The sequence below is a fragment of the Leptosomus discolor genome, chromosome 1, assembly GCF_034619465.1.
Source record: "Leptosomus discolor isolate bLepDis1 chromosome 1, bLepDis1.hap2, whole genome shotgun sequence".
Lineage (NCBI taxonomy): Eukaryota > Metazoa > Chordata > Aves > Leptosomiformes > Leptosomidae > Leptosomus > Leptosomus discolor.
The window spans coordinates 84,554,315-84,582,163 of record NC_141391.1 but is presented as its reverse complement, the minus strand read 5'-3'; the positions used below and the strand labels follow the sequence as shown (position 1 = coordinate 84,582,163).

At 43.2% G+C, this 27,849-nt stretch overlaps 1 protein-coding gene across 2 annotated transcripts; it reads left to right on the top strand.

Annotated features, from left to right (window-relative positions):
• The first annotated feature begins 272 nt into the window (after positions 1 to 272).
• On the top strand, positions 273 to 12,884 carry ASB11 (ankyrin repeat and SOCS box containing 11). 2 transcript variants are annotated; one of them, XM_009960391.2, is made up of 7 exons: positions 273 to 450; positions 3,456 to 3,535; positions 5,204 to 5,260; positions 8,102 to 8,252; positions 8,457 to 8,591; positions 9,528 to 9,719; positions 12,760 to 12,884. In XM_009960391.2, exons 1-7 carry the CDS (start codon positions 273 to 275, stop codon positions 12,882 to 12,884), a joined length of 918 nt encoding a protein of 305 aa, XP_009958693.1. The 2 variants fall into 2 exon arrangements, with proteins under 2 accessions (XP_009958693.1, XP_009958692.1); XM_009960390.2 differs by having other exon boundaries at positions 5,153 to 5,260.
• The last annotated feature ends 14,965 nt before the right edge of the window (positions 12,885 to 27,849 follow it).

Below are 27,849 nucleotides of genomic sequence, written 5' to 3'. Positions count from 1 at the left end.
GTATGGAGAGCATCTGTCTGAAAATTTATTCTAATTCATGTGGGTTTGGAAAGGATTTTCTGTTCGTTTCCTGTATGGCATGGGATGTTCAAACTATCTTATCTTTGGTATTGTTATTTAGTATCAAGTAGCCCATACCAAATAAAACCAGAATGTATTTTTGGTAACAGGAACAGCAGGTTCTGGAGGGTTTAAAATAGATGACATATGATACCAAGAATAGTCCGGTGCAACTTAGCAGACCTGAGAAACTATTCAAAGAGCAAACCAAAATGGAGGGCAGTTCTATACTCCATGCTTTCACTAACATTTATTTTGCCATTTTTGCTTTATTTTGCTTTAAGCTTTTGATTAAGATTGCCTTGGCTTTGCTGACGCACTTCTATATTGTTAAAGGCAACAGAAAAGAGGCTGCCAGGATAGCAGAAGAGATCTATGGAATAGTCCCAGGTAAAGTAAAAAAATGGACGCTGTAACATTTAAATGTGTATTTGCTACATTTTTGTAACTTGAGGATTTAAATCATTGAGTTGCCATAAAGTGAGGAATCTGTTGCTGAATGGATGGGTGACTGTTTCAACCTGAAGTGCCTTCCATTTCTGGGGTCTTTGCAGTGTCAGTATGTGTTGGCATGATTTAGGTGTGCAAAATATGAGACTCCAACAATTACCCAGCTAGAATGAGGACCACATTTGCTTGAGGCACTACAGTAAACAAAACGATTGTTCTCGGAAGCAAGGCATTTTTTAGCGGGGGTTACAGATGGTTTTACTAAATAGCTAGCTTTACTGCCAGAGAATATTTAGGGGAAAGGTTTAGCATGTTGATCTTCTGAAAGGAGATACTAGGAGGATATAACTAATGACTTTATGAATCCAAGCCAAGAAACACTGTTTTGTTAAATCCAATGATAAAAATTATTACAGGTAAAATTATTCTGAAACATATACAGCATGGGAATATATTGTATTTAGTAGGCTATTCAGTAGGTCATCTATTTTTTTGGCTTTTTTTTTCCCCAAGTGATTTTACTCCTTCACATCACTGCCATAATAGTAAATAGACACGTGTTTGCATGCCTGGTAATTCCACTAATTAAAATGACACAGTATTTTAAGTTTATGACTAATGGGGACATATTTTCCTGCTTGAATCTTATCAGAGTTGTGACATCATAGATTTTTATGTGACTCATTTGTTGGGCACTTGCTTCATGATGAACAGTGCTGCCGTGAACAGGCACATGAACTTGGGCAGAACATGGATGGTGTGAGATGGCCACCCGAAGCAGAGAGATTAAGGTCTGGCCAAGAGAAATACTGCAGCAAAGTATTTTTTACAAAGCCTTTATATACAGGCATGTCTGTTTTATTAATTTATTTGTTATTCTCCAGAATATAATTCAAATTGTTTATTACTGACATTTTTTTTCCCCAAGTGCCTTCATGCAATTGTAGTCAGACACGTGGCAAACAGCAGTTTTTCCTTCATGCAGGTTCTTACCAAAGTGCCTTGAAGTTCAGCAGACCACAACATATTTTTATCTGCAAGTTGCCATTTGCGAAAAGCCATTAAGGATAATCTTACAAAACGTAAGATCATGTGATGCTGTTGCTGGGGCACTGTATTGGATTACAGGCGGAGCTTCGCAGCCTCGTCTCTTTGCAGTGAAGTAGTGCAGCAGCAGGGCTGCTTAATTTATCTGTAGACATTTAAAACGACACAGTGTCTTCAGGCATGTCACTCACAACCGTGAAGGGAAGATGTGCCCTGTATGGAAACTATATTTGCCACACTTTTCAGGGAGGTAGGTTGCTGTGGCTAGCATGAAAGTATGCAGCAGCATGTGTTTTTGTGGTGAGGCATGTGTGCACTCACATGCATTGTCAAAGCATGTGACGTGCACTTGCACATGCTTTACTACACGCATAAAAGGTTAAATATGGCACTGTAGCTCTGTTGCCTGAGTCAGTTCTGAATCTTCCTGCTGTATAAGGGCCCTGGTCTTCATCACTTGCAATGTCTTCTGACTTTCTGAACTGAGCTTGCCTGTCACTAGCATGATGAGGGATGTGGGGTTTTTCGGATGTTTTCAGGAAAACGTTTCTCAGTCCTTACGTGGCTCCTGTTTCCATCATTTTGCCTGGTGCATCCTACTTGGTCCTTAGGACCCTGGTCATATATTGTGCCAGCTGGCCTTTCCATGCCACCCCCCTGCCTTAGGAGCCCAGGAACAGCTCCTCTAATAAATGGAACCAAAAGTAGTAACTATAGTTAAAACTGTAACCCTATGAGCTAAAGTGCATCCTGTTTCTTGAGTAACAAAAGGAAACTCCCTTGGCCACGGCTGAAACCTCTGCTGCGTCCTTGGCCTCCATTTCCCAGGGATATGTCTGTGCCTCTCATTGATTTCTCCCTGCCTTGGGTAACACCTAAAATGGAGATAAATCACACTTTCCATCCTCTCTGGTGTGCAGTGTAGCTGAAAAAATTAAACAGGACAAGGGTTTCAAATACAGTGCTCACGGGGTTGCTGTACAACAGAGCATGAATGCCAACACTGGTATTGCTTCTGTCTTGTGGCACTGTAAATGCAGCTGGCCTTTAGAGAAATACTTACTAAGTACTCTGTCGTGGTATGGTTATACATTTTAATACGGGACAAGTAAATTTGCTCTCTACTTGGGTTGCAGTGGTTTAACCTGGGCTGACTGAGTATGCCTGTAAGCAGGAGCTAAGCTAAGGAAATTTTTTTCTTGGCACATGAATAGATTAGTAGGATAAGAAAAAGGGTAAGCTAGCTTACATGAAGGAGTCTGAACAGTTCAACAACTCAAAATGATTAAGGAAGAAAAGTAAAGCCTCAGGCAGAATTTATTTTTCCATGTCTTTTCTGAAACCTTCCAGTGAGAAGGAGTTTGACCAGTTACCTGGTAGTGTGAGCTGGAGGATATTATTTATGAAATTGTCAGTTCAGGAAGTAAAACTGTCAGAGATGTGCCAGAATTCATTTGACAGACAAGTCATCACGACCTCTCCCTGCTATGAGCCTCGTAACGAAGTGCAAGAGAAGCTGGAATATGATTTGTGACAAAAGCTCCCTAGGAAAGTCAGAGGCTGATGCAGTTTTGAACAGGAGAATTGCAGGGCTGTGAGTTCCCTGGGTGAGTCCCAGCGGCATTAAACTCGTGGTCTTTGCTGAAGCATGTTTTCGGCTGTTTTTAAAAGTTCTGCCAAGAAGCTTTTGTTTAGGTCCCTTAGCAAGCAGTCAGCTTTCCCAGGAGTGCTGAGTGCTCAGCTGCTCTGCTGAAATCAATTTATCAAACAGTTTCACCACTGAACCCACATTGATTTCAATCCTGGTCTGCATTTACACGCAGCTTTCTTTCCCCTGTCCTCCCAGGATCTGCTTTTGCTGCTTACCTGAATTAACTTCTATGCATTTGCTGTTTCAGGCAGCTGGGCAGACCGATCCCCTCTTCATGACGCTGCCTTCCAAGGACGCCTTTTGTCTTTGAAAACCTTGATTGCACAGGTAAAAGCCCACAGGTAAAAGAAAAAGTTGGGAAGCAGTGTAGTTGCTGTTGAATTGCATCTGTGAGTTAGTGAGCTGGTAACAGACTGCAGCAGGGTGTAAGAAATGCAGCTGTATAAATAATATATTTGCATGCACGCCTTTGGGCATGTATTTTTTGCTTAGGATGCTGGGGACAAGCCCAGGACAAAGGCTGTTACAGCTTGTAGCTTGCTGTATGATAAAAAATGATCCTCGGGCTTTCTCAATAATAAACCATACAAACTGGGCTTGGGAATAGAGACAATATATGTAACAGCTATTTTAAAAAATCAGTAGAAAGCTGTAAAAATACATCTTTATAAAACAGCAAGCACCATCTTCCCAAAGAGAGAGACATTCCTCTTGAAGGAATATGCTGATCATTAAATATGAAACATCTATACAACTAGAAAATGGAATAATCTCAACATTTTTTCAAGGTTTTATCTAGTCTCCTGGCTCTGATGTAATGTACAGGAAAATTTTAGCAACAGTTTTTACATTAATAATGCTTTCACGTATTGTTTTTCTATCATAGAATTTCTGTCTTAAAGTGGTTACAGTGGCTGCTTTTAATGCTCATTGCATGGGGACTGGTGACTTTTATAGTGTTATGTTGCTCACAGTTACTTATCTCTGCCCATCGCATGTGCTACTGCCTACCAAAAAGTGCATTGCTGCCATCTTGCGAGCTGCCGAGTTATAGCACATCAGGTAGAGACCAACTGTCTTACAAAACAAGACATCAAGCAGAAAATAGAGATGGTTCCAGGCCTGTTCTCACTCGCAGTTGTGAAATCTTAATGACCAGAAGATTTAGCTGCATTCTGGGGAAAGCACATAGAACCAGTGTTTTCCCCTTTGTGGCTATGTCTGGTTTCTCTTTGCACAGGAATAGATGTAAGAGTTATTTAGGCTAGTACATGTAATGAGGCATGTGTAAATCACATTTCTTTCCTTCCAGTGTAAAACATCTCCTGTGTGGTCAAACAAAATGAACTGATTTGTTGGGTGGGATTTGTCTCATCTGTCTTGTGGATTTGGCAGATACTTACCACCTCTGAGTGAAACACACTGGGCAACCCATATACTCAGTGGAAGTATTTTTAGGACACAACTCATGTGACCAACTAGAAACAGCTGGTTTAGCATGGGATGGATCACATCCTAGGGGAGCCTGTTTCTCTGCACTGAAGGAGCCAAGGGCTCCAGCTGGGCTGCTGATACCCATGCGTCCTCATTCAGGGAGGTGAATCCCACCAGCTGTAGCTCCTGGTGCCGGACTTAATAGGGAAGAAAATGCCACCTTATAATTAAAGAAACACAATATCTTTCCTGCAGTTGTCTAGAACTAGAAATAAAAGGCATAGCTTGTCCCTGCTTCCTCTTTAATCCCAACACCAGCTGCCAACTTTGGGGATGAGCACTGAAACACTGAACAGCATTAATCCAACCCATGCACCTTCCCGGGGCATGCATCCAGTGACATGGCTCTCCCCCGCCACGGTCCAACCACCCTTTGCACCCATGCCGGCCCTGGGGGAGCTACGTGGTTTGGGCAGGGCTTTCCACTTATGTCCCTGCCCTGTGTCGCAGGGTTTCAACGTGAACCTGGTGACGACAGACCGCGTGTCGGCTCTCCACGAGGCCTGCCTGGGTGGCCACGTTGCCTGTGCGAAGGTGCTGCTGGAGAACGGTGCTCAGGTGAGTCCTGGGGACGCCGGCAGGGACGTGGGCACCTGGAGCACAGACGTTCCCTGCATCAGTGGGGGTGTCGGATGGGCTGCCCACGCGGCAGGGGCAGGATGCAAATGGACAGGAGCATCTCAGGCAGAAACAGGGAAAAATAAAACAGTGCTTTGTTTCCATGGGTGATGGATTTACCTTCCTCTGATGGCTGCTTGGGTCACCCCATTATTCTGTTTCGGTTTCCCTCTGTATGTGAAATGTCATCACAATTGATGGAAAAGGAATGAGAGGTGCTAGGTGAAAATAGCCTTGAAGAAAATTACTTACCCATTTTCTCCGCCCCATAACAATCACTGGCATTGCCTCCGGTTTTCTGTGGGATGGTTTGGGAGTCTCACCTATGTAAAAATAGATGTACTTGAAGCAATGAAGCATTTTATCTGCTAATAAAATAACATTTCCCCCGGCTGGACCTAAGGTAGAATATGTGTTAACAACAGAGATACAGGAATGGATGAAATATATAAGAATATATTTCATTCAGCTGGATTTTCAAGTACAATTTATATGGCAAGAAACTGAGCAATCAAGCTATCCTCTGCAGAAGGAAATGTGTTTGTTAACTTACTAAACTGTATGCCAAATTTCAATCCCTTAGAAAGATGGAAGGAAACCCCCTTTCTGTTCAGTTTCACTTGATTTTGGTATATTAATGGCATTGCCTTTTTATAAGTCAGAGAATCATCTCTGAACTACCTGTTGCTTTCCTTAGAAATCAGCCTATTCCTGGTATAATATATAGCTCCAACGTTTTTTGGTGTTTGCTCTCCCCCCTGCTCTCTGTTTGTAAATAAGGTCAACAGGCTGTTGTCTTAACTTCTGGGAGAAAATGTGTCATTGTGCTGCTCTCCTGTTTTGCTGTGCTCTTCTTTATCTCCCTTTTTTTTACCAAAGCATTTACTCCACAACAGCTGTCTTACCATTCTTTCCTCTTTTAGCAGTTAAAACAATGCCCAGTGGAGTGGGAAACCAAAGAAGTAATTTTTCTTCTTCACTTATCTCCTTGCTTACCCTTGGTTATCAGCTGGCCTGAATTGCTGGCCCTGTTGTGAAATGATGCTGATAGATCCCCAGCGCTTCCAGCAGCTCCAGACACATCTGCCCAATGAGACTGGGGGGAGGCAGGGGGGCGGTGCTGGGCTTTAGGGCTGCAGCATGTAATCTGTCTGAAATACAGATACCCCCCAGGCATATCTCTTTCTTTTCGATTTTTTAGAAGCTGTGCAGGATGAGGGATAGTTTAGCTCAGCAGCTAGCAAGAGGGGAGGAAGATAAAGGAAGAAGCTGGGATCTGTAGTGATGATGCTGTTGAAATGGAGTCTTAGTTGGAGCCTTGCAATTTCAAGAAGGGGAAGCTGCATTTTGGGCTCCAAAAATCTGAGCAGACAGATGTCCCTTGTGCTGTGGTACCTGATATCTCCCCATAACATGCTGGCTTGCCCACCTCCTGGCCCTGTCATAATTATTTTCCAGCCAAGTCTGTTCCCCCCACTGGTTTTCCATGAAGGTGAACAAGCAGTGGAGACACCAAGGAGCAGGGGCTGCCTTCTCCAGTGTACCTGCCTCATCTGCAAGTGGAGGTTCACATGGGGGAGCGTGGCCTTGCACTGGCTGCCGCACAGTTGGAGCCTGCTGAAGACAGCAAGGGCTGAAATATTGGACATGGCAAGGACTGGCTTGTAATTGCGGGAAAAGGAGTTAACTCATACAGCATCATAAACAAGTCAGTAGTTCAAATGAACAAAGACAAATGGTATCTAGGAAGGTATCAACTGCAGACAGTCTGCTGCTGAATTACCCAAAATAAACCAATAGGTTCTTAAACATCGCTGCCTTTCTCCGTTTTAAAGGCAAAGTATCTTGCTAGTTAAATTGTGTGAGCTAGGGTATTTCTTCCCTAATGGGCCAACTCCTTTGTGATGCCGCTCCTGTGCTTGCACTGGCAGCAAAGTCCTCTGACTTCCCTAGTGGCCCAGGACTTCTGCAGTGCTTCCTCCCCCATCTCTTTCCTTTTCTCCCCAATTTGGAAATCTCACACCTTGCCACGTGCTTGCATAATCCATTGGTCTTCTCCACAGAATTAAGGACATGCAGATTTGCTGGTTAAGTTGCCTCTGAGGGCTTGCTATGCAGTTAAACATAACAGCTACGGTGCTGTGCACAACACAAGCCAGGGACTGTGCTGTCCCAGTGGAGAGTGACAAATGGTGGTTCTGTCCAGGTCTTTACATTGGAGGTGGGGGAAGGAAATTCTTTCTCTCTTACACATACGTACATGCACATGCATATGAACACAAAACTCTCTCAAGCTTCTTTCCTGTTTGCGATTAAGACTATATTTCCATGAATATTTATTTTGCTAGCAATGTGTTTTCAGGTGAAAGTATTAAATATGAGGTAAATGTTTTTATTTAAAAAACAAATCCATTTTCATCTGACTACATTCTGGCTTTGGGTTGGTGCAAAATAGACGGTCATGAATACACTCAAGTTCTCACATTAAAAAAAAAAATTAAAAAAAAAATCTATGTTTTCTGAGCAACTCTAGGAGAAGCATTTATAGCAGGCAGTGTTGCTGCCTTATGGCACTAGCTATCCAGGAAAGAGGGTAGACCTCAAAGGAGGATCTTATATATGTTGTGCTACAACATATAACTCTGAGATTTGTTAACAAAATCAATTCTGAAATTAAACAAGACAAGCATCTTTTTCTGGTGCATTTCTGGTGTGCACGAGGCACTCTGCAAGGGGATTCCTCTTAAATTGGATTATCCTGAGTGTGTCATACTGTTCCAGGTCAACGCAGTCACCATCGATGGGATCACTCCTCTGTTTAACGCCTGCTGCAGTGGCAGCGTGGCCTGTGTCAACATGTTGCTTGAATTTGGAGCCAAGCCGCAGCTCAGGAACCACCTTGCATCGCCCATTCACGAAGCGGTCAAGAGAGGTAACGTTCAGGCTGTGAGTGAAGTTAACAACAACTAAGTGAAGAATACATCTTTTATTGATGTTAAAATATTTTTCAAAAAACCCCTTGTCTGTAGTGGTACGGATAAATTGACCTGGCTTGTTTCCAGCTGTTGTGCCTCATTGGTTGCATCTGGGTGTATTCTGCTCTAGAGCACTTCAGTGACGACTCTTCTCACCACAGGTCACAGGGAGTGCATGGAGATCCTTCTGGCCCATGAGGTTGACATTGACCAAGAAGACCTGCAGCACGGGACCCCGCTCTATGTGGCTTGCATGTACCAGAGGACAGACTGCGTCAAGAAGCTTTTGGAGCTAGGTACACCTGGAACAGGGGCCAGGGGAGAGCTGTGGTGGTGTGAGCCAGCACTGCTGGTCTCTCCAGGCTGCCTCTCCACTGCAAACATCATGGGTTATTTCCACAAGAGGTGTTTGGGCAGTCCAAATCTGTGACGGTCATTTGAGACTATTAAAAATTTCACCTGCATTTCTGAAGAATTTATTATTTCCTCAGTAAAAAAAGCCCTAATTACAGAGACGTCCCTGAGACTGAATGTGAAAATAAATTACTTTTAGTTTTCTAGAATGATAACAGGAAGTACAGACAATGCAGGCTAATATCAGTGACCAAAATCAACTTTTGATTGTGACAAACTGCCATGCTAAGCATTAACTTCACCTGCTTCTCAGCAGATGATGAAGACAGCAGCAAAGCTGCTTGAAAGATTAATCACTGCAGGTCCAGGCACAGCCTAAATTTTTGCTGTCAGTGTGTCAGTGTACATTAGCTGACTTACACCTGCCCAAAGTCTGACCCTGCTGTGCCTGGTGAGCCTAGGGCAACCATTTTGCTCGCTGTGCTCCTGGAGTTGTTACAATGCGATACCTAAAGATTTTTTTTTTTTTACTCCGTAAATAAATTATCATAATCTATGTTAGATTTTACAAAAATACTATGTTAGATTTAACAAAATTACAGAGCATATGGTAGGCTTTGAACATCTATTGAGCTGAAGGTCAAGCTGCTCAGTTCTGTCCATCACAGACAGGATTCGGTGGCTCAGAGGACTTCTACACAGCACGTATTTGACTTGCTGAGTTTTGTATTGCTGCTATTGAGAGAAATGAGGGAGGCCTGTGTGCTTTCCACCCTCTTCATTTATTGAGGCTACTGGTGGAAATCAGCCCATATGATGCGGGTTCGGGCTGTTCCTGCTGTCTCCCAGATCTAACCATGAATTCTTGTTCACTCAAGGAGCCAACGTTAACATGGGGAAGCGATTAGACACGCCCCTCCATGCAGCTGCAAGGAAATCTAGCGTGGAGGTAGTCGTCTTGCTGACAGACTATGGTGCTAATCCGAAATGCAGAAATGCTGAACTCAAATGTGCCCTAGATCTTGCTGTACCCAACAGCAAAGTGGAGCAGGCGCTTCTGCTTCGGGAAGGTAATGGTTTCTTTTCCTCTTTGCCTTTTTTTTTTTTTTAAGAAGAACAGTATTTATTTCCTTTACCTAAGTGCATTTTCTTAACTGCTTTTATAAGTAATGCTCTACACAAGTTCTCTTATCTTCTCTACTGATTTCAAATCTGCAGCACATGCCATAGAAATGAATAAGAGATCTCTGTTTTGTTGCTAGATCTACCACCAAGTTAGGGTTTTAGCGGGCAAATTGGTCAGTTATTCTGTGCTTTCTTTTACTGTCTACTGAAGGAAAATTATATGTATTTACCTATAAGGATTCTAAGGATTAAAAACTGCCATGAGAGTTTATTCATAGGTAGTATTTTAGTACCACAATCTTGTGTTCCACCTTGTACCGCTGCTCAATGTCCTGCTTCTGAGCGTGTGGGCCCTCGGTCGTCAGGAGAAAGCAGAACTGTTTGCCAGGTGGCTATTCAGCTTCATGGCACGCAGCTCTTCCGTGCAGTTCACGGGGCTGCATTCCCAGAACAAACCACCAGTGCCTTTTGCAGCTTACTTTCAGCCTTCCTACAATTAATTATCTTTCCAGTCTACTAGAAGAAACTTCTGAGAAGAAATGCATGTAGATACTCTTGTGCCACTTTCACTTGCATCACATATAGCCAGAACTTGATGCATACAATCGCAATATCCCTGGGGTATGGACATTCTGAATTAAGTCCCCTCTGCTCCTCTAACTTCCATATTTCCCAGATTGATGGTACCTTGTTAGTTGGTCTATGCTCACCTGCCCCTGGGCTTTGCCATCAGGGAGGGTGAATTGTGCTCCCCCGTGCAGGCAGCCTGCCACATTCCCCAGCCTGCTCGCTCGCCACCAAGGAGCAAAGCACAATGTGCATGCAGAACCTACTTCCAGCTGCAAAATAGCTCTTGGATGGTAAATTAATAGTCAATGTTGCACATAGGCTTTGTGCCAGCCCTCTGTACACAGGTGGGTTTTATGGAGGAAATGAAACATTGGCTTAATATCCTTTCGTCCTACTCCGTTTCTCCATGGCTTTTCATGCAGAGCTTTAATTTATCATGTCTAAAGCCTTCAGGGAGGACTTTTGCTTGAATGCTTCTCACCTTTTGTGACTTCCGTCCCCATATCTGAGATGTCCAGGGCTCAGCAACAGCAGGCTGTGTGAGCAATGGCAGTGCTTGCCGTTGTCCTGCTCCAGTTGCCCTGTGTGAATGACAGTTTGTGTAGATAACAGAATATCCCAGTATTAATAATTTTATCTTCCTGAACTTTCTTCTTGATTTCCACTTTCAACTTGCCACCCTCTCCTCCCTTACAGTCAGAGGGAGTATAGGGGCCCTTCAGCTCCTGCTGGCTCTTAACTTTTCAGAAATTAAGTTTCCTCAGTTTCCTCACCTATCCCTTCAGTCCTGCTTTCAGCTACTTTGCTGTATCTAACATCTGCAACTGCCCCTTTCCCTTACTTCTGTGTTTTCTGAGGTCCTTCTGTTTGAAATAAGCACCTCAAGTTGAAAAGTTTTCTTTCCACCCTCTGATTTTTCTGCTGTGGTTACTTAGATGGCTCCCCTTAATTGCCCCTTTTCCTTGCTGTTAAGTGATGTGAAATATAAAATGTTTCTGCCTGCCTAACTGCTTTGGGAGATAGTAGTTTCTTTCTTCGCTTCCAGTGACAGTAGTACAAGTGCTCTTTTCTATACATCCCATATTTTTCTATTAATTCTTCTCAGAAGGAACATTATTAGCCTGTTTAGGCTCCTTAACTTTCCTGTAGTAAAAGCACAGATTATGAAGCTTACCTGGAAGATATAAGAACAGGCTTTTAAGCACAGATCTCTACCCATTGCTTGCCAAACACTGCTGTGATCCCTGCTGTTTGGCCAGAAATGGGAGGGGCATAGGTGAGACAGGGCTCAAAAACTGAGCACCTCTGAACAAGTGTAAAGGTTCAACCTGGAGTAGCTCCAGCCAGAGGGAAGCAAAGGGGAGGCAGGGACATGTTCACTAGCAAGTTGCATTTGCACCTCCAAGCATGCAGTTGTAGAAACAACCAAGCCTCATTTCCAGTGGGTTTGTGCCTGGTGTGCCCCTCGCTTGACCTGGGATGGGGTGGGCTGGGGGCATCTGCCTGGTCACCCCACGGGGGAGCCACCGAGGCAGCACCGCTGTATGCAGTGCCATGCAAGCTGTTGCCCAAGCCTGCCTCACCGTTACCCCGATGAGCTTTCCTACCAGGGAACTCTCCGATGTTTAATAAGAGCAACCTTTCCTTCAAGGCAAGGGAAGAATATAAAGGTGTCTCATTTTTTAATTCTTTATTCTTTTTTTTCCCCTTTTTTACCCTCGGTGACTTTTTGCCTTTTGGAGACTTTCTATCATCAGGATGTTTTCCTTTTCATCAGACTTGATTAAAATCGGGTGACGCATTAAGACATTACTTTGAGGAGCATAAGGCTCTGTCTCTCAGCTTTGACTGACATACATATATATTCAGAGACAGTGTGGTCATGTAAAAAGGCTAAGTTGCAGTTACTACTTGCGCCTGTACCTGCTGAGACACCAGCGACTGGAAGAAGCATGTTCTGTATATATGAACAACTAACTGTATTTGCCATATCCACCCAATTATGACTGGTCTAAGCTGAGCACCTCTGCAGCTCTCCATAATCCCTCTTGTCTTTATTCTCACAACACTGCTGGGAGTTGTTTTATGTCCCGAGCAAGGGCTATGCACCTGGCGCTCTCTCTGCAGTGCAGACACCCTTACGGTATTTCAATTATTTGCTCAAGAAAAGATGCCAAAATGCCTAGCTGTGCATGCAGAAAAAGGTTTTTAGTGCTCGTAGTTTTCAAATCACTGAACCAACTTTCACAATATAAATTAAATATGAACAATAATGTATTTAGAACTCTCTGACTTCAGCAAATCATTGTGTAGTGCTTGATCTGATTTGCAAATCTTGCTGGTGTTTGTTGCTTTCTGACATATACTGGTGGTGGGGTTGGGGGTTCTTGTTCTTGCCTTTTTTTTTTTCCCCAGGTCCTGCCAGCCTTGTCCAGCTGTGCCGGTTGTGTATCAGAAAGCAGATGGGTCGGTCGTGCCTATATGCGGTCCACAAGCTGCACCTGCCTGAGCCACTTGAGAACTTTCTCCTTTATCGATAAGTCTGTGACTATCTTTACACTGGAAAAGGAAGAGGAACAAATGGTTGCTTACTCCAAAATTATTACACCAAAGAAAAAAATCAAAGACATCATTTACTGTCTGTAGTGGATACGAAACATTAGCTGCTACATGACAGTGCAAATTGAAAACACCTTTTCACAGATAGTGAATAATGGTATGGATACATTTCCCTCACAGTCTATTGCCACATCCAGTTAGTCCAGCCTGAAAAGTTATAGTACATGAACAGCTCACTTGACATGTATTTGAAGCTGTACATGCTCACATTCACCCACCCACAGACACACACGGAATTTTCCCCTGCATTTAGCATTGTATTTATTCATGAAGTGTCTGTGCAGCTTCTTCCTCTTGTCTATCCAATCTCTGTTAAAATCAAAGCTATGGCTGTTATTCTTCCACTAGTGTCAGAATGAAAGCCTTCAGTGCTCGATATCAGCCGTACATAATACATTGCACATCTCTTGCCAGCTTTGACTTTGCATCCTGCCACCTCTTTCCTACAGTCTAGTGGAGTCGTAGCAACTCCCAGCAGGCTCTGGCAGTCCAGCCACTGTATGGCCCCTTGCCCTGAGCCCAGCTGCCCTCAACAGTAACACATCTTGTCCTCTAAAGTGCAAGTGAAGTTGCCAAAGCAGGTATGGGGATTTGCAGTAAGCCAGCAAAAATGTATGAAAGTCTTAAAAAACCCTTCGTCTCTTCCAAAAATATCCCTCCTAAACTGTATCACCTGAGATCTAGCTGTGTTCATTACATGAATAATTTTTCTCAGCTTAATTCCAGGACAGAAGTGCAAATGTTTTCATTGACACAGTGGGTCAGATTTAGATGTCTGTCCTTTGCAAGGTTTAAAGAGAAGCAAAGGAATGAGTTGCTGCTCTTTTGGGTTTTGCATGCTTTGATGTTTCTCAAGATTTAAGTCTTCAGACTGTAGAGCAGGAAAGAAGCAAGGCTCCTAAGGGTGATCATGCATCACCCAAATGTTCTCCTTGTTGGATATTGCTTACCAGGAGGAGAAGTTCGCAAGCTTGTCTGCTCCCTTGTCCCCTATTCTAGAGGCTATTGCTAGCTCCCTGGGAGAAGGGATTTTTAGACCGTTACGACTTTGCCCATTGTGGTAGCAGTTTAAATATCGTCAGGGTTAGTACCCTGGATGAAACAGAGCTAAAAATGTGCACCTCTGAACTGAGAAATGTGGATTCCGGGGGGGGGGGGGGGGGGGGGGGGGGGGGGGCGGGGGGAGGGGGGTGCAATGCCTGTGTGGCTCTGTAAAGGTTTGTTTATTTTTCCTGTGAAGCTTGTTCTGAGGAGAGAAATGTTTTTGCAGACCCAAGTTTTGGTTAACTTCTGCCATGAGACAGGCAACGGTGTGTCACTAGTTGTAGTAAAATGGAAGTAGAGTTAAAAGGGGAGTCTGTCTCCACCTGGCTCAACTTCATAGGTCTAAGAGCCCGCTAACACACTTTCAGGCTATGAGATGTTGTGGTTTCATTACAAGCTATGCATGCTGGTACCAATTTTCACTGCCCATACATTTTCAGTCAGTGGGAACTGGCCTGCTGGAGCCTGAATACGTGACTGGCTTCCAGCAGCCTTTGAGCTCCTGCCCTTGCTCCAGCAGTAGCAGCCTCTCTGGTTCGATGCCAATCCCTTAATTTTATCATGACAGTTTCTCTCTCTGGGATGTAGGTCTAACATTTCCCATACTTTCTTACGATTAATTTAGCACAAGTGAGATAAATTGTGGTCCCAGCAGTTCATGAGACTAAGCCTGCAATGTTACAGCCAAAAATGAATGCAGTTTTCAGCCTGTGTTTGAACGTATTGAATGCTATCCGACGGCAAGAGCTATTGCCCATAAAGTTGTCAGTGACATGAATGACCTTGTATAGTACAGTATATCATGAATCTCAGAGATTTGAACTCTAAATTCTCAAGAGCCTCTGAAAATCAAACACTATCAAGAAAGAAATGACTATATTAATCTGATGTCAGCAGATCTCTCTCAGTCTTATCTTTACTGCCAGCTCACCTGCTCTGTTTAGAAGGTGGCAGTCAGAATGCCATCTGCTATCTAAATAGAGACAGAGCCTCAGCTGTGTGGGTTGTCAGACTTGCATTGCAATCAAGGAGCTAAGGCAATTTATGGGATCTATTTCAGAATGTGTAATACTGAATTGATTTCCTACTGCGATCATCAATGAAAGCAGTATTTCACTTGCATAGGATTTTAAATTGAAAAAATATATCTCCATTAAGGAAATGCAAAGTCTATTCAGCCTCTCACAAACATTTATGTTAAGAAGCAGCAGAAGCTGCCCTATATTTATTGCTAGTGTTAGCTTCCCATCAAAAAATCACCTCATCTTTGCTCCCTCCTGGAGACGTCATTCTTCCTGAGATTCTGTATATCAGAGAGTCTGGAGGGAACAGAGCCTTAATAAATCAAAAGAGAAGTTTATAAGTCCTGATGTCAAGAAATTTCATTAGAAACTTTACCTAGACTTTCTTGCTCTTATCTTAAAAGTTTAAGTTACCCATTTAATTCTCATTGACTGTGCATTGTGTTGTAACAATGCACGGAAATATTACTGAGGAAATAGCTGGAGGAGGTATTTCATTTTTTTGCAAATATGCCATCTCATGTGAGAATAGGGAAAGACTGGGACAATTTTCTAGGAGACTACTGAATCTTATTGGTGGTTTTTCAAAACGAGTTTGAAAAACATCTCTCAGGTGTGCATCAGCTGCTTTTCCCCAGGCAGGAGAAGAGCTGACCAACCTCACAAGGTCTCTTTCCTTCAAAACAGGTAGTGTCTTCTCTGTCATTCTACGATCATTGGCAGAAACCAGTTATTTGGATAAAATATGGTTTTCCCGGGAACACAGACATTCTTCTACACTGCAATGTCCACTGCTATACCACATCCCTATGACTTTACCCCAAACAACTGCCAGTACTATGTGCTTCAGTGAAAAGTGCTGCATATCTCAACAGGATGATTACACAACATGCTGGCTATTGGAAAAGTTTTTCTGATCCACAAACGTTTACTGATTCTGAGTACAGAGACTGACTTGCAGTGTAAAGCACGAGCTTGGGCTATGGATGCTCGGTAGTCATAAAGTCCCTGCTGCTGAGTGTATTTTGCAGGAGCGTGTTAAATAGGTTACTGATGCGCAATATAAACCCAAAAGAGTTCTTTTTATCATTCTCAATCTGTTGGGCTACTTTTCAGTTTTCTTATGCATCTATTATGAGAGATCCAGTGTGGACTCAGAAATGCCAGTGATGGGGACCTCACAGATCTCAACCTAATCAGATGTTGACTTCAAGCCACTAGTCGCTACTCAGTGTATGTCTATCATTGTTCATGATCCAAAGCAAAATGAAAGTAAATGGGCTTTCTGTCAGCCCTGCCTTTATCTTTAAAATAAGCAGTCTTCATATCTGTCTTCTTTCTACCAGTAGATGCATTTCCAAACATCTTTGTAATCCTTTTTTTCCCCCCCCTGTGTCTTTTCTCACACCACTAAGCTCTTATTCATAAGCACATCTTTCCTGATCAGCTTCTCCTGGATTTACATATTTTTTTCCTCTGTCACTAGGAGAATAGTTTTTAGTTTCATCCTTTAGGAGTCTAACTGTTCAACAACTGGCAGTTTACCCAAGACTAACCTGTCTCCTTGTCAGATGTGTTACTTCTCTCGCTCACCAGGCTGTTGTGTTGGGTTCGCCCCCTCTGAACCCGCACATCTCAGCCCTCTCTAGCCCCGGTGGAGGGCAATGGGGTTCAGAAAGCCATCACCCCCGTGGCATTTGTCCTGCTCAGAGGCTCCTCAGCTGGTGCATCCTTGTGGGAGCAGGACTGTACTGGCTACCCTGTTCATGCAGAGCTGGAACAAGTCATTTTGCCATGCTGGGTGCTGTCTGGGCTATCTCCAGGTATGGCACCTCTACTTGCTGGCTGGCTGGCTGGCCATTAACAGGTGTTCTCTGTGTCTGATCACAGCAGGAGACACGCTGCTGTTGTTTGCAGTTTGCACTAATTTGCAAAGGCAGTTGTGGAGATGCTCTTCTTGCTCCCTTTCTTACTTCTGTCTCAGCACCTTGACCCAAAACCTGGCGCCACAGGTTTCCTTGTAGCTTGAGAGCACTTTTTCACACAGTCTTATCTGCAAGCAGTCTGGCTAATGGGACACCTCCTCTGGGACATATAACAGCGAAAATAAATAGATCAGCACATTTTGAAAGGGTTAAATGAACAATGTTTCTCATGGCAGATAGGAGAAGAAAAATTACGTTCTAATCTGGCCCTTAAAAGATCTATTTTGATCTCATGACCAAACTCTTGGGTTCAAAGCGACCTTTGTCTCCTACAGCACAACTCTGCTATTAGCATTTAACAACCCTCCATCCTCTCTGGGACTCAACTTTTCATAGGAGATGTAGTAGTCTCTGATTTTCTGTCTGCCTGGCTGAATCTGTCTTTCACAGAGTGAAATTAAATCTGGTCATACTGTAGGAGCTGCGATTCCCCACATTTGTCTTCAGGTGCCAACATCCCACCTTTCCAGGCAGATGTAGGCTCTGAGGGAGGCTGTCTATCCACCCGCCGGCATACTCCCTCTTCTTGTGATGGGACATGCCCGTGACACTTTGGACGGCAGGACAAGGGGCTCAGCTCTTCCTGACTCTGTCTTCCCCCAGGGAACTCAAGCCTGATCAACATCCACCTCGTGGCATTTAGACTTCTTCTCGCCACCCATGCTAGATATTAGTGTTGTCCTGCCCCTGCGCAAACCCTTGTGAAGGGGATCAGCATCCTCTCCATCCCACTTGCTGTCTACTCTGCAGGGCAGGAGGCGCAGGGGCTGTCTGGCACCTTTCTGTCCCAAACCTGACTTCTGCCTTCCGCAGTGCAACTCTGCTATTGGCATTTAACAACCATCCAGTCCTTTTTGGATTGAAAACACTGGTGGTGTGTCCCAGCAGGGCGTTAGGGCAAGTCTGGTAATAATGAAAATTAGACACCTTCACTGACTCTTGGTTGAAAAATCCTGCTGACCTGTATGCTGGACTGACAGTTCATGATGCCTTTGTGTATTTTTTTTTCAGAAATTATCTTTTTCCACATGCCAGTTGCTCCTCACTGTGATTTTTTTTTAATGTTCTGCAAGAGATGTATAATATGATATTGTCAAATACAGATTATTCCACACATGGCTTCTATCTGATTTTATTTCTATTTCTTGAAAATTCCTTTATCCTTAAATTTTATACCATTTGTAGAAACTCATGATGCACATTGCAAGCAAACAGAAAGCTATGTCAGGTTTGGAATTGAAAAATCTTCAATAAAAGTTACCAGGAACTGTGGAAGAAACCATAATCTTCATATTCAGTTGAGAATAACATCTGGAAGGGAGAAGAGAAGAGCAGTCATTCTAGCATTTTGTTTAACAAGTCAGCTGAAGCAATGCATTAGTCAGCAAACCACTGCAAGTAATACATATGCTTACTAGCAATGTATAAAATTCCACATGTGTGAAAGATTTTGAACTTATTTTTCAGTGAATTAAATTTATATATCCAGAACTTTAATTCACAGCAAACAGAACAAAACTATTGTAAATGCCAAAACCCAGCACATAGCCAATATAGCAATTTTTGTCATTATGCACCTAGTCTGTGGTATCATCTTCTATAAGTTTGGGTTACCAGAATCACAAGCATTAACTTGGCTTACTTTTATTCAAGCACAAAACTGAGGTCTGAGAAATACAATTATGTTCCAGCTAGGTAAAAAAATAAAGTGATTTTGATATTTATGGTAATGAGGTATTTAATGCTTTTAGCTACACTCTGTGGTGACTAGGAGCAGGGGAAAAAATGAGACTCCCAAACCAGTCTTTGTCAGGAAGGGAGGGTTGGTGTTTAAACCCTTGTTTTCTTGAAAAACCTAATGGACTAATACAGCTGCCTAGTTCTGGCCTTTCCCCTAGACACAAAGATTCAGTGGAAAAGTTCTAAAGAAAATGAGAGAAGAATAACTCTACCCTTTAATAGCTTTTCAGACCTGGAGGCTGCAGCTATTTCATCTGACCTCCTCTGTAATGTAAGCCACAGGACCTCACCCAGTAGCTGCACTAACCAGGACCATGCTTTGGGCTACAGCTTGTTTTGCAAAATGGGGAGGTCAGGCAGGCTCCCCTGCCCAGCCAGCCTCCCTGGGAGCTGATTCGCCGCTGTCAGCACCCCAGCCCTGGGAATGGGTGGGTGAGGGTTGTCTTCTCCTTTGCATACATCTGTCCTTGCTCAGAGCCAGGAGCTGCCTCTGCCACCACTGCCAGCGAGACGGTGCACCATGCTGAAGGGTGGTGCCTGGCCAAAGCCTGCTGAGTTAATGCCTTCAATTCTGGTAACTCAAACTTGTAGAAAATCATAGGAAAAATAAGGTCAGTAAGGACAAAAATTGCTATGTTGACTATATGCTGGTTCTTTGACATTAGGTAGTGCAGCATCCTGCCATATTTTCAGCTGTATGTTACCAGGGAGTTGCTATCAGTGTGTTTTTTGTGGTGTGGCGGATGGTTCATTTTCTGCCAGGTTTCCCTGCTGGCTATAGAGGTTAACATGCAGTAACAGTGCAGAAATTAGACAAGATGGGAAGGGAGGAAGATTTAGAGATTTCCAGGGAAAACATGTTCTAACATTTATTTTCTGTCCTAAGAGTGTTTGTGAGTAAAATACGCTTTTTTTTTTCTCCTAGGAAGAGGAGAATTAAAGACTCCACAGGCCTTATGAGTTGATCATTTAATGATGTCCATGTTGCACTTCACCAAATTCATAAAAATTAATCCCTTTTTTTTTTTTTTTTCCTCGGGTGGTGAGGAACATGCATTATACTCTCTATTTGGAGAAGGGGGGTGTATGGACTTACTGAATCCTGGAGAAAGTTAGTTTGAAGCTAGGATGTTAACAACCTTTGTTTGCTGCACTTTTCTCACACTAGATGCTGACTAAATACCTATTTTACTCCTGTCACAATGAACAAAAGGTTATAGGTAGTGACAATGGCCCTGTGTTTCTTTGAAGGCTGGTGTAATAATCTCCATGGGGGTGACAGGGTTTATTAAAAGTGCAAACAAATCTTTTTTTTTTTTTCACGTTTTATGTATTAACAAAAAAAAAAAGTATGCCAAATAGTTATGGCAACTGGGAAAGAAGATTAAATGAAGAACATTAATAGTAGTGTAACACTGGCTGAGCACAGGATACATGATGGGGGCGCAAAACTGGCAGTGACTAAAAAGTTCAGCATTTTACTGCATTGTCAAATATTAGATCAGAGTGTATCTATCCCCAAACATATTTAAAAGAATATGCCCACTTTTCAGATGGACCTTCATGAATTGCTCCCTACTTAAAGATCATCCTCAAACTCTGTGTAAACACCATTGTTCCCTTTTCATGCTGTCTCCATCACAACGTAAGCTGAAATATTTTTAAGACACTGGCCCAGAGGCACAACTTTTGCTTATTATTTGTATCTCATTATCCTGCAGAGGGATTGCCTGCTTTGAAGAGTTTGAGGAGGTGAGTTCCTGCTGCCTGTAGCCTGAGATGTGTATAAGGATAGGTGGGCTTTCTCCCAGGAGCTTTGTGCCTTTCATCACTGAGTACCTGTCAAAAACCACTTATCCCCAAATATCCCAGAATGGCTCCTAATTAATGAGTGAGATTATTTTGGTTTGCTACTTGTGCTTTCAGGGTCACTACAATTTTACAACAAAGCATATATGTGAAACACAGCATCCTGAGTAACTACAGTGACTGAGGAACAGACATTCTGGGTTGGGGTTTTCCAAGATTTCAATGAAAACTTTCCTCTAAAACGATGCCAACGAGTAATGCCAGCTTGTTTCGACAAGCAGGTTCCCACAGGCTGTTGGTGTAGAGGAGGCAAGAAATTTCACCGTGAGCCTGACACTGCTTTTTTGCTAGAAGTACTTTTCAGTTCTGCCCCTGAAACACTCCCCTCTCACCCACTGTGGGCAGGCCTGGTAGCAAGGCACCACAGCTGCTCTGCCGGTTGTCTGGGGGATGGCAGCTCGGTTGACATTTACTAAAGTCTTTGAGCTGAAATTACTCATTCTGTGCAGAAAATTTCCCTGTTTGCTACTCACTCATTTTAAATGGATGAGAAGAACCTAGGCTTTTCACACTTGCAGCAGCTTGGAAGAAATATGTTTCTGCCACTGACCATGAAATCACTTGTTAGGGATTTTTTTTTCTTTCTTTCTTTCTTTTTTTTGGATGTGTCTCAGGCATAGCAACTAAAAAGGCTCATCCTTGGGACATTTTAACAGATCATTCCCTTTGCCAGTATAAATCTCTATCAAACTTTGTCATCAGAAGAAATAGTAAGCAGAGTGACGGTGTCGCTCCATATCTTCAGATGACTGGCTCAATGCTGTCACGGGGGGAGGTGATGAGAAAATAATATCTGGGTGCAACCCACTCACCTTTTCAAGATGGAAAACAATTTAGAGAACTCTTGTTTTGTGGTCTGCAGCTGCAGGCAGCTTCCAGGTCTGCTCTGAAGAGGGCAGGTGCATGAAGAACTGGCCCTTCCAAGCAGTCTGAAGGGGTGTGCAGACTGGGAGGACGCAGGAGCAACGGGTCTGGCCCCTACCACCTCCCTGCACCCCTGGCAGGGTGAGAGCTGGGTGCAAACCTTTCCCTCCCCACCACCAGCCAAAGGGCAGCTGGGGTCCTGGGGAGGCTCTATAAGTCCTGGTCTGGGACATTGGGGATCATCCCAGAACCTGATGTGGAGTAGTGACCCACACACCAGGTTAGATGGAGCCTTGGGAGAGGTCAGCTGGAGCCTACCGTGCACCAGGGATGTCCCCACAGCCCGGGGAAGGAAAGAGCCAGGTGGTCCTGCCACACATTTTGGTCTTTATGCTTCAGCTTCAGGTAAGCCTTGCACTCTGTTCATCGTTTTCCAGAGGTGGTTTTCCTTCTGCCACAACATCGGTTATTCAGATAAATGGCCAAGCTGGATGGATAGTAACTACGACAAATTTGTATACTTGTCACTGTGCTCAGATCATAATCCTTTGGGAAGAGAAACTCTTATTTCTACAGTCTCAGCATTGTGAATCAGCATCCGTTAGCTGTTTCAGGATTTCCAGCCTCAAGGAAAACAAAAGCCAAGCTGTGCTTGGGGACAGCAAAGGAAACATCTACCAAGGCACACTGCTGCTGTAGATGGGTGCTTATTGCAGACCCAACTTTGCATTTTCAAGACAGAAAATACAGATAGTTCCTGATCTGAGCAGCTGATCTGTCCAATATCAAGTGTGTGGATTTCTTGAGACTGAAGATAACATTGGGAACAGTTCAGCTCCTATGGGCTTGACTTAGGCTATTCCACAAGCCCTCTTCTCCACAGTACCTCATGCCATCTTCCAGGAGTGGAGCAGGGAGACAAATTTGTTGTTCAAGAGAGTCTAGTAATTTCACATACCTTAGCAATTTGCTAATAATCTTCTCCAAAAGAAAATGACAGCACTCGCTATGCCAGCGGGATGCTGGAGGGAACAGGACCAGATGTAAGGTCCAGGAACGTTTTCTCTCTCTGCCCTCACTGCAAGCAGTTGAGCTGGCAGTGTAGCTTTCTGCAGGCTGCATTTTCAGAAGCCAACAGAAGCTCCAGTTCAGGACAAGTGTTTAAGGGACCATGGGCTAATTTTTGTGCAAGCCCACAAATTGCATTTTGCAGTAGTGACAAGGTGTTGGTAGTTCTGCCCACGGGGAAGTCCTGGGAGGCCATGGTTGTGAGAACAGCTGGAGCATGCTGGCTGTTCCCATCACAGGCAGAAAAGTGGAAAGATGTGTCATATGAGGGAAAGTTCTAGTAAAAGCTTCAACAAGGTCTGTAAAGGCAGCCCATGAGTGTGGGTGGAAGAGCTTATTTCAGTACAATGTACTGGATGAGCAGGGAACACCTAATCCCAGTGAAACTAGGGAAGAGAAGCCAGTGCAGAGGAGCCCCTTAATTAGCACCTCCATCCCATGAGCCTTTTATCACCCTCCTGTCTGCCTTTCCAATACTCCTCAGCTGTTACTGCTGTTGCCTCTTTGTACTGATAGGCAGTGGGAAGAGAGAGCAACTGGGGGTATACATGGAAATTCGCTTGTTTTGGTAAGATCCACCACAGGCCTTTGGGCTTGGAAAGATGATGCATTTGCTGGCAGTCTGCATACTGGTGAATATACTCTGAACGGGACCTCCCACCACGAGCACTGCTTAGCAGGGCCAACTCGGCTGACCTCTGTGGTGCTGAGCTTGCCTCTGATACATCTGGGTTTTCTCCATGGTGGGATTGCTGGAAAACTAACATAACTTTTTTTTTTTTTTTAAACGGAAATTATTTTTTGGACAAAATGAATGTCTTTGTGGAAATTATTTTGCTTTCTTCAGAAATGGCTATTTTACACCAGAAAGTCTGGGAACCAAAAAGATTTGCCAGTAAGCCAAAGAATTCCCACTGTTTTTCAAAAGAAATAATGAGAAGTTAGAAAAGAGGAGGGGAAAGAAATTGAAATCTGCTGTATGCCTGGATGTACGTTTCACTTAAATCTGGTATTGGACAAAAACTGCCTTACAGTTAGCCAAATTCCGTGAAGATGGTGCTAAAAACCCACCACAGCTCTCAAGTACTAGGCTGAGTTTTTTGCTGTTGTTACACTTACCGCCATGCTTACTGGTGTGTACTTGTCACGTGAGATCATTTCACCATGATAGTAACCTGGCAGTGTTGAGAAACCATGATTACAACACATGAGACAGGACAAAAAGTCCCCAAAAAGGCTTGGAATTGCAATGATTTGAAGAGTATCTTTCAGGGTTTGGATTATTTTTGCATGGACTGTAGTGTACAAGTTGTAAAGCCAATTCAGAAAGCAATGCCACGATTTATTTTATAGCATAGGGAGATGCTTATGCAGGTGTTCACTGAGACACATTTGGCACCAGATGGTAAAAAATGGAGTGTTGCTGCCCTTCTCTCTGCGAGGAGAATGCCCCATATCCCCTCTTTACCACAAAGAAAGTGCAAAAAATCTGCGTGCAAGCTCTCAGGCTGGCTTTTTGTCCTGCTGCCTGGGAAATCTTTGTGCTTCTGTACATCTGCAATGAGTTAAAGCACAGATCCAGGTGCTATGGACACCAAGACGTGTTTGTTACTTCCGTCAGGGTTTGTTGGCTTTGATTTAGAAACTGTCTCGTTAAGTGAAAGTGACAACCTGCATAACGGAAGAAAAGTTACTTGGAGAAGTCTGTTTGGTCCCCAACCAGGCTGACAGGACGTTTGCAAAGGGAAGTTTCTGTGAGGGTGGGAGGAAGGGAAAATGAAAACATTTCATGCTCAGAACAACAGTAAGAGAAGGAAAGCCTCTGGAGGAGGGACTTGATTTGAGGAAAGGAAATTAGGGATACAAGAACTGGACAATATTATGAATTTCTTCAAGGGACAAATCTTTCACTCTGTGTCTGTTCAAAGATTTTGCAGCAGCTTTCCAAAGAAAACCCAGGTACCTCCGGAAATGACGCCAGTGATTTAGTACTCCTGCAGACAAGCTTTGGCAGATTTAACTGCTATGATTTAACACAAGTCTGTCCCAGATGTTTGCCTTGCTCATCAACTGGAAATTACTGCCTTAGAGGACAATGTGAAATGTCCTCATGGGCTCAACTTTACAGGCTGGAGAAGAAAACTGCTTTTATGGGATTTTGAGCTAACACAATGGACTATGTACAAAGACAGCTGTGACATCAGTTTGTGGCCAGTGCTGCCATCCCTTTCAAGGGTGTAGCTAATCTCTGCTGAAAGTGAGGAATGGGGCAGCGGGCAAAAGTTAGACCACTGCAGCTAAATCTGCTGGAGCTGTCTGTCAAAATCCTTCCCTCTGAGGTGTAGGTACCTCAAAGCCAAGGTTTTGTGGTTCAGGCATTGGACAAGGCTGGCCTTCTGCTTGAGGGAAGACGTTTCACCCTGATCTGTTGCACCCAGTGGCTGTGCAGTACAAAACGCATAACAGTGCTGGCAGGTGGTCAGAGTTGTGTCACTTGGCTGTGAATTTAGCCATATTTTTAAGGTGGGTTTCAGCTGATTAAATGTACACACCTACATCTCTGCTCATCATTTAGGGCTCCCTTCTAAAGTCAGTGAAGCCTGACTCTAAAGGCCCAATTCATGTCCTCTCAGAGCATACATCTAAAATAGGTGAGATGAATCACAGTCTCAAAATGCCTGTTTCTCTTCATTAACTCCAAAGGGAAGCTAGGATTTCTGACTCTGATTCTGAAGTTAAATTGAAAAAATCCCATGTTTTGTGTTCAATTTTCCAGATATTTTCTGTAATTCTGTGGTGTGCATCCTCAGAAACCAATGCTGAAGTTGAATGGCAAGATAGATTTACCAACAGTGAGTTTTCTCTTTTTGTAGCAGTAGTTGATCCAATAATAATAAAAAAGTGTTGTACTTGTCCGAAATAACAAATAATAATGAAGTATTTTCTGTGATGAATAATTGACGTGCACAATTTAAAAACTGATTAACAAGTGGGAGAAAAAAATCAAAATAGCATAACATTTCATTGAATTATTTATAAAAATTTAAAGTTTTGAAGGAGGAAAAAAGGTGTGATTCCATTTGTAAGATACGCTGTAAACAGAAAAAGTAATATTGAGTGTCGTAAGTTCAACTTTCCTGTGCACTTTTATCCACCGAGGATGGTTGCATTTGAATAACGATGAAGTGATTCCGGTAGCTAGCTCTGCTTATGTAGAACACAGAAATGTAGGTGCTATTAAAAAGGAAAATAATGTTGTAATGACTAAAAGCTCTGGTGAGTCTCTGTGTTGTTTAAGCTCTTTCTGATGTGTATTTGAAGTTGTGTGCTGTTTATCTTGATATCCAGGTCGATGTTAAAACATGTTCCCTTGTTACTGAAGAATTTCCTGCTTGCTTCCAGAACAGATTTGCAACTAAGGAGGTTTAATGAATCAAAGCTTTCTTGCATATTCCTGGCACCCAGCAAGGCTGTACAGATCCTATAGTAATCCCCTGACTTTGGGATGTGCTATCTGGGGAGTTTCATTTAGCTTGGTGATGCCATTCATATTAAAATAATGCTTAAGAAGCAAGTGACTCTAGATGGTAAAACAGTATTATGGCAAATAATACCATTTGCCACACGAGGCCAAAGTCAGCACACTGCCCCTGTAGGTATGTCTGAATTACTAGCTGAAGCAAGTGCTCAAGAAACAATTAATGTCCACCAAACTCTCAACCTATGTGTTTTCTAGCTATTCTCTGCTGAAATCTGCCTGCATATCAGCATAAAGGCATTTACAGTGTAACTCAGAGGAGCACAGTTCTTGGTCAGCGGAGAAGGTGACTACAGTCTCAGCTCTGAGCATGCCCCATGCTTGCAAATGAGGTGAAGGAGCTTGAACCTCTGAAGCTCCCTAGAGCTCACTGCACCAGGAACTCATGCTTGGTTGACAATGTAGGTATAACCAATACGGCTTTAATCTTGGGAGACAATGGACAATGGTACATGTCTTATAATGGAGGCTTTAGGAAACTCACATGCTGATTTCTTGGCTGCATATACTCTTGTGGGGAAAAATCACAGCAAAGAGAAAGGAATACAATTGTGCAATTGGAAAGAAAAGCAGCATTTCTTTCTTTTTCACTTTGTTCTGTGTTGCTAATTCAGCCTTTTTATTCATTGTTGCTCAGGTACAAACTCAGAAGAATTTAAAACTAGATTCCTTACAACTGTAGAAAGTACCAACCTTGTTAATGTATGTGACAGAAAATTGTTGAAAGGTGAAACCTGGCCAAACAGAGAATAATTATTTGAGGAGAAAGTGTGCATATGTTGGAGAGAGGCTGTGGTGGACACCACACAGGACAAATGCAAAGGGTGGGGAAATCCAGGAACCTGTATTTTCACAAACTGCAAGAAAAATACCTATGATTTGAAAATAAGGTCTCATTCATCATGGGTGAGGACCACAAAACCTTTTCCAGAAGTGGCAAAGCCTGGGAACTGCCACTGCAACTGCCAGTTGAAGAGAGAGAGCATGAGCAAATGTTTCCTTTAGTTCTTTGGGGTCATCTTGTAAATCTGAGTAGACCATCTTGTCCCTCAATAAGTGCAGAGGAAGCTGCACTGTTCTGGGTGCTGGCTAAGGTGTTCACTTCTAATAGGTCCTTTAACAGGTAGTTTTCCTGCTCTTGCAACATGTGATGGGAGAAACTTGGTTTTAAATTAAATGGGTAGAAGATGTAATTTGGTTATATATGTGTACACATATACACACAAATATACATGCATCTCTATCTGTATACATGTATGTACACCCACACATGTATATACATATACACATGTATGTATACATACAGCATAAAATGAATCCCCAACTTGGGCAGAGCTCCTTGCCCCACTTAAATCCTAGTGGGCAAAGGCACCTGTGCTGGCCTCCCCCTGCAGTGTCCTAACCTTGCAAAGATTCCTGTGTGAGACAGCAATGTAGATGGGTCAGATAGGGCTCGGGGGAGATTGAACCATGAAGTTCCAGGGACTGCAGCATTTCTTTCAAAGGGAGGCTTTACCCCACTGTGACATAGCGGTAATAAACTTGTCTCATCACTCACCAGTTTCCTGAATTTCCCACCTAATAGCTCAACACAGTCTGTACCTGTAGGCTCTTTAGGATGCAAAGATGTAACATGTATTTTGAAAAAAAAAAAGTAGTGTGCTTGTTCCAAGATTTTCCATGAAAACTTGTTTAATCTTATGAACTTTTTGTAGATTTAAAGTAATTAGCTGTGCTGTCTTCTTACCTCATACTC

Bases quoted from the DNA above. Each gene is read 5' to 3' on its own strand.
- ASB11 (XM_009960390.2), top strand. From the start codon at position 273: ATGGAGGGCAGTTCTATACTCCATGCTTTCACTAACATTTATTTTGCC. The intron at 8,592-9,527 runs GTACACCTGGAA...TGTTCACTCAAG, and splicing joins CAAGAAGCTTTTGGAGCTAG to GAGCCAACGTTAACATGGGG. The intron at 9,720-12,759 runs GTAATGGTTTCT...TTTTTTCCCCAG, and splicing joins GGCGCTTCTGCTTCGGGAAG to GTCCTGCCAGCCTTGTCCAG.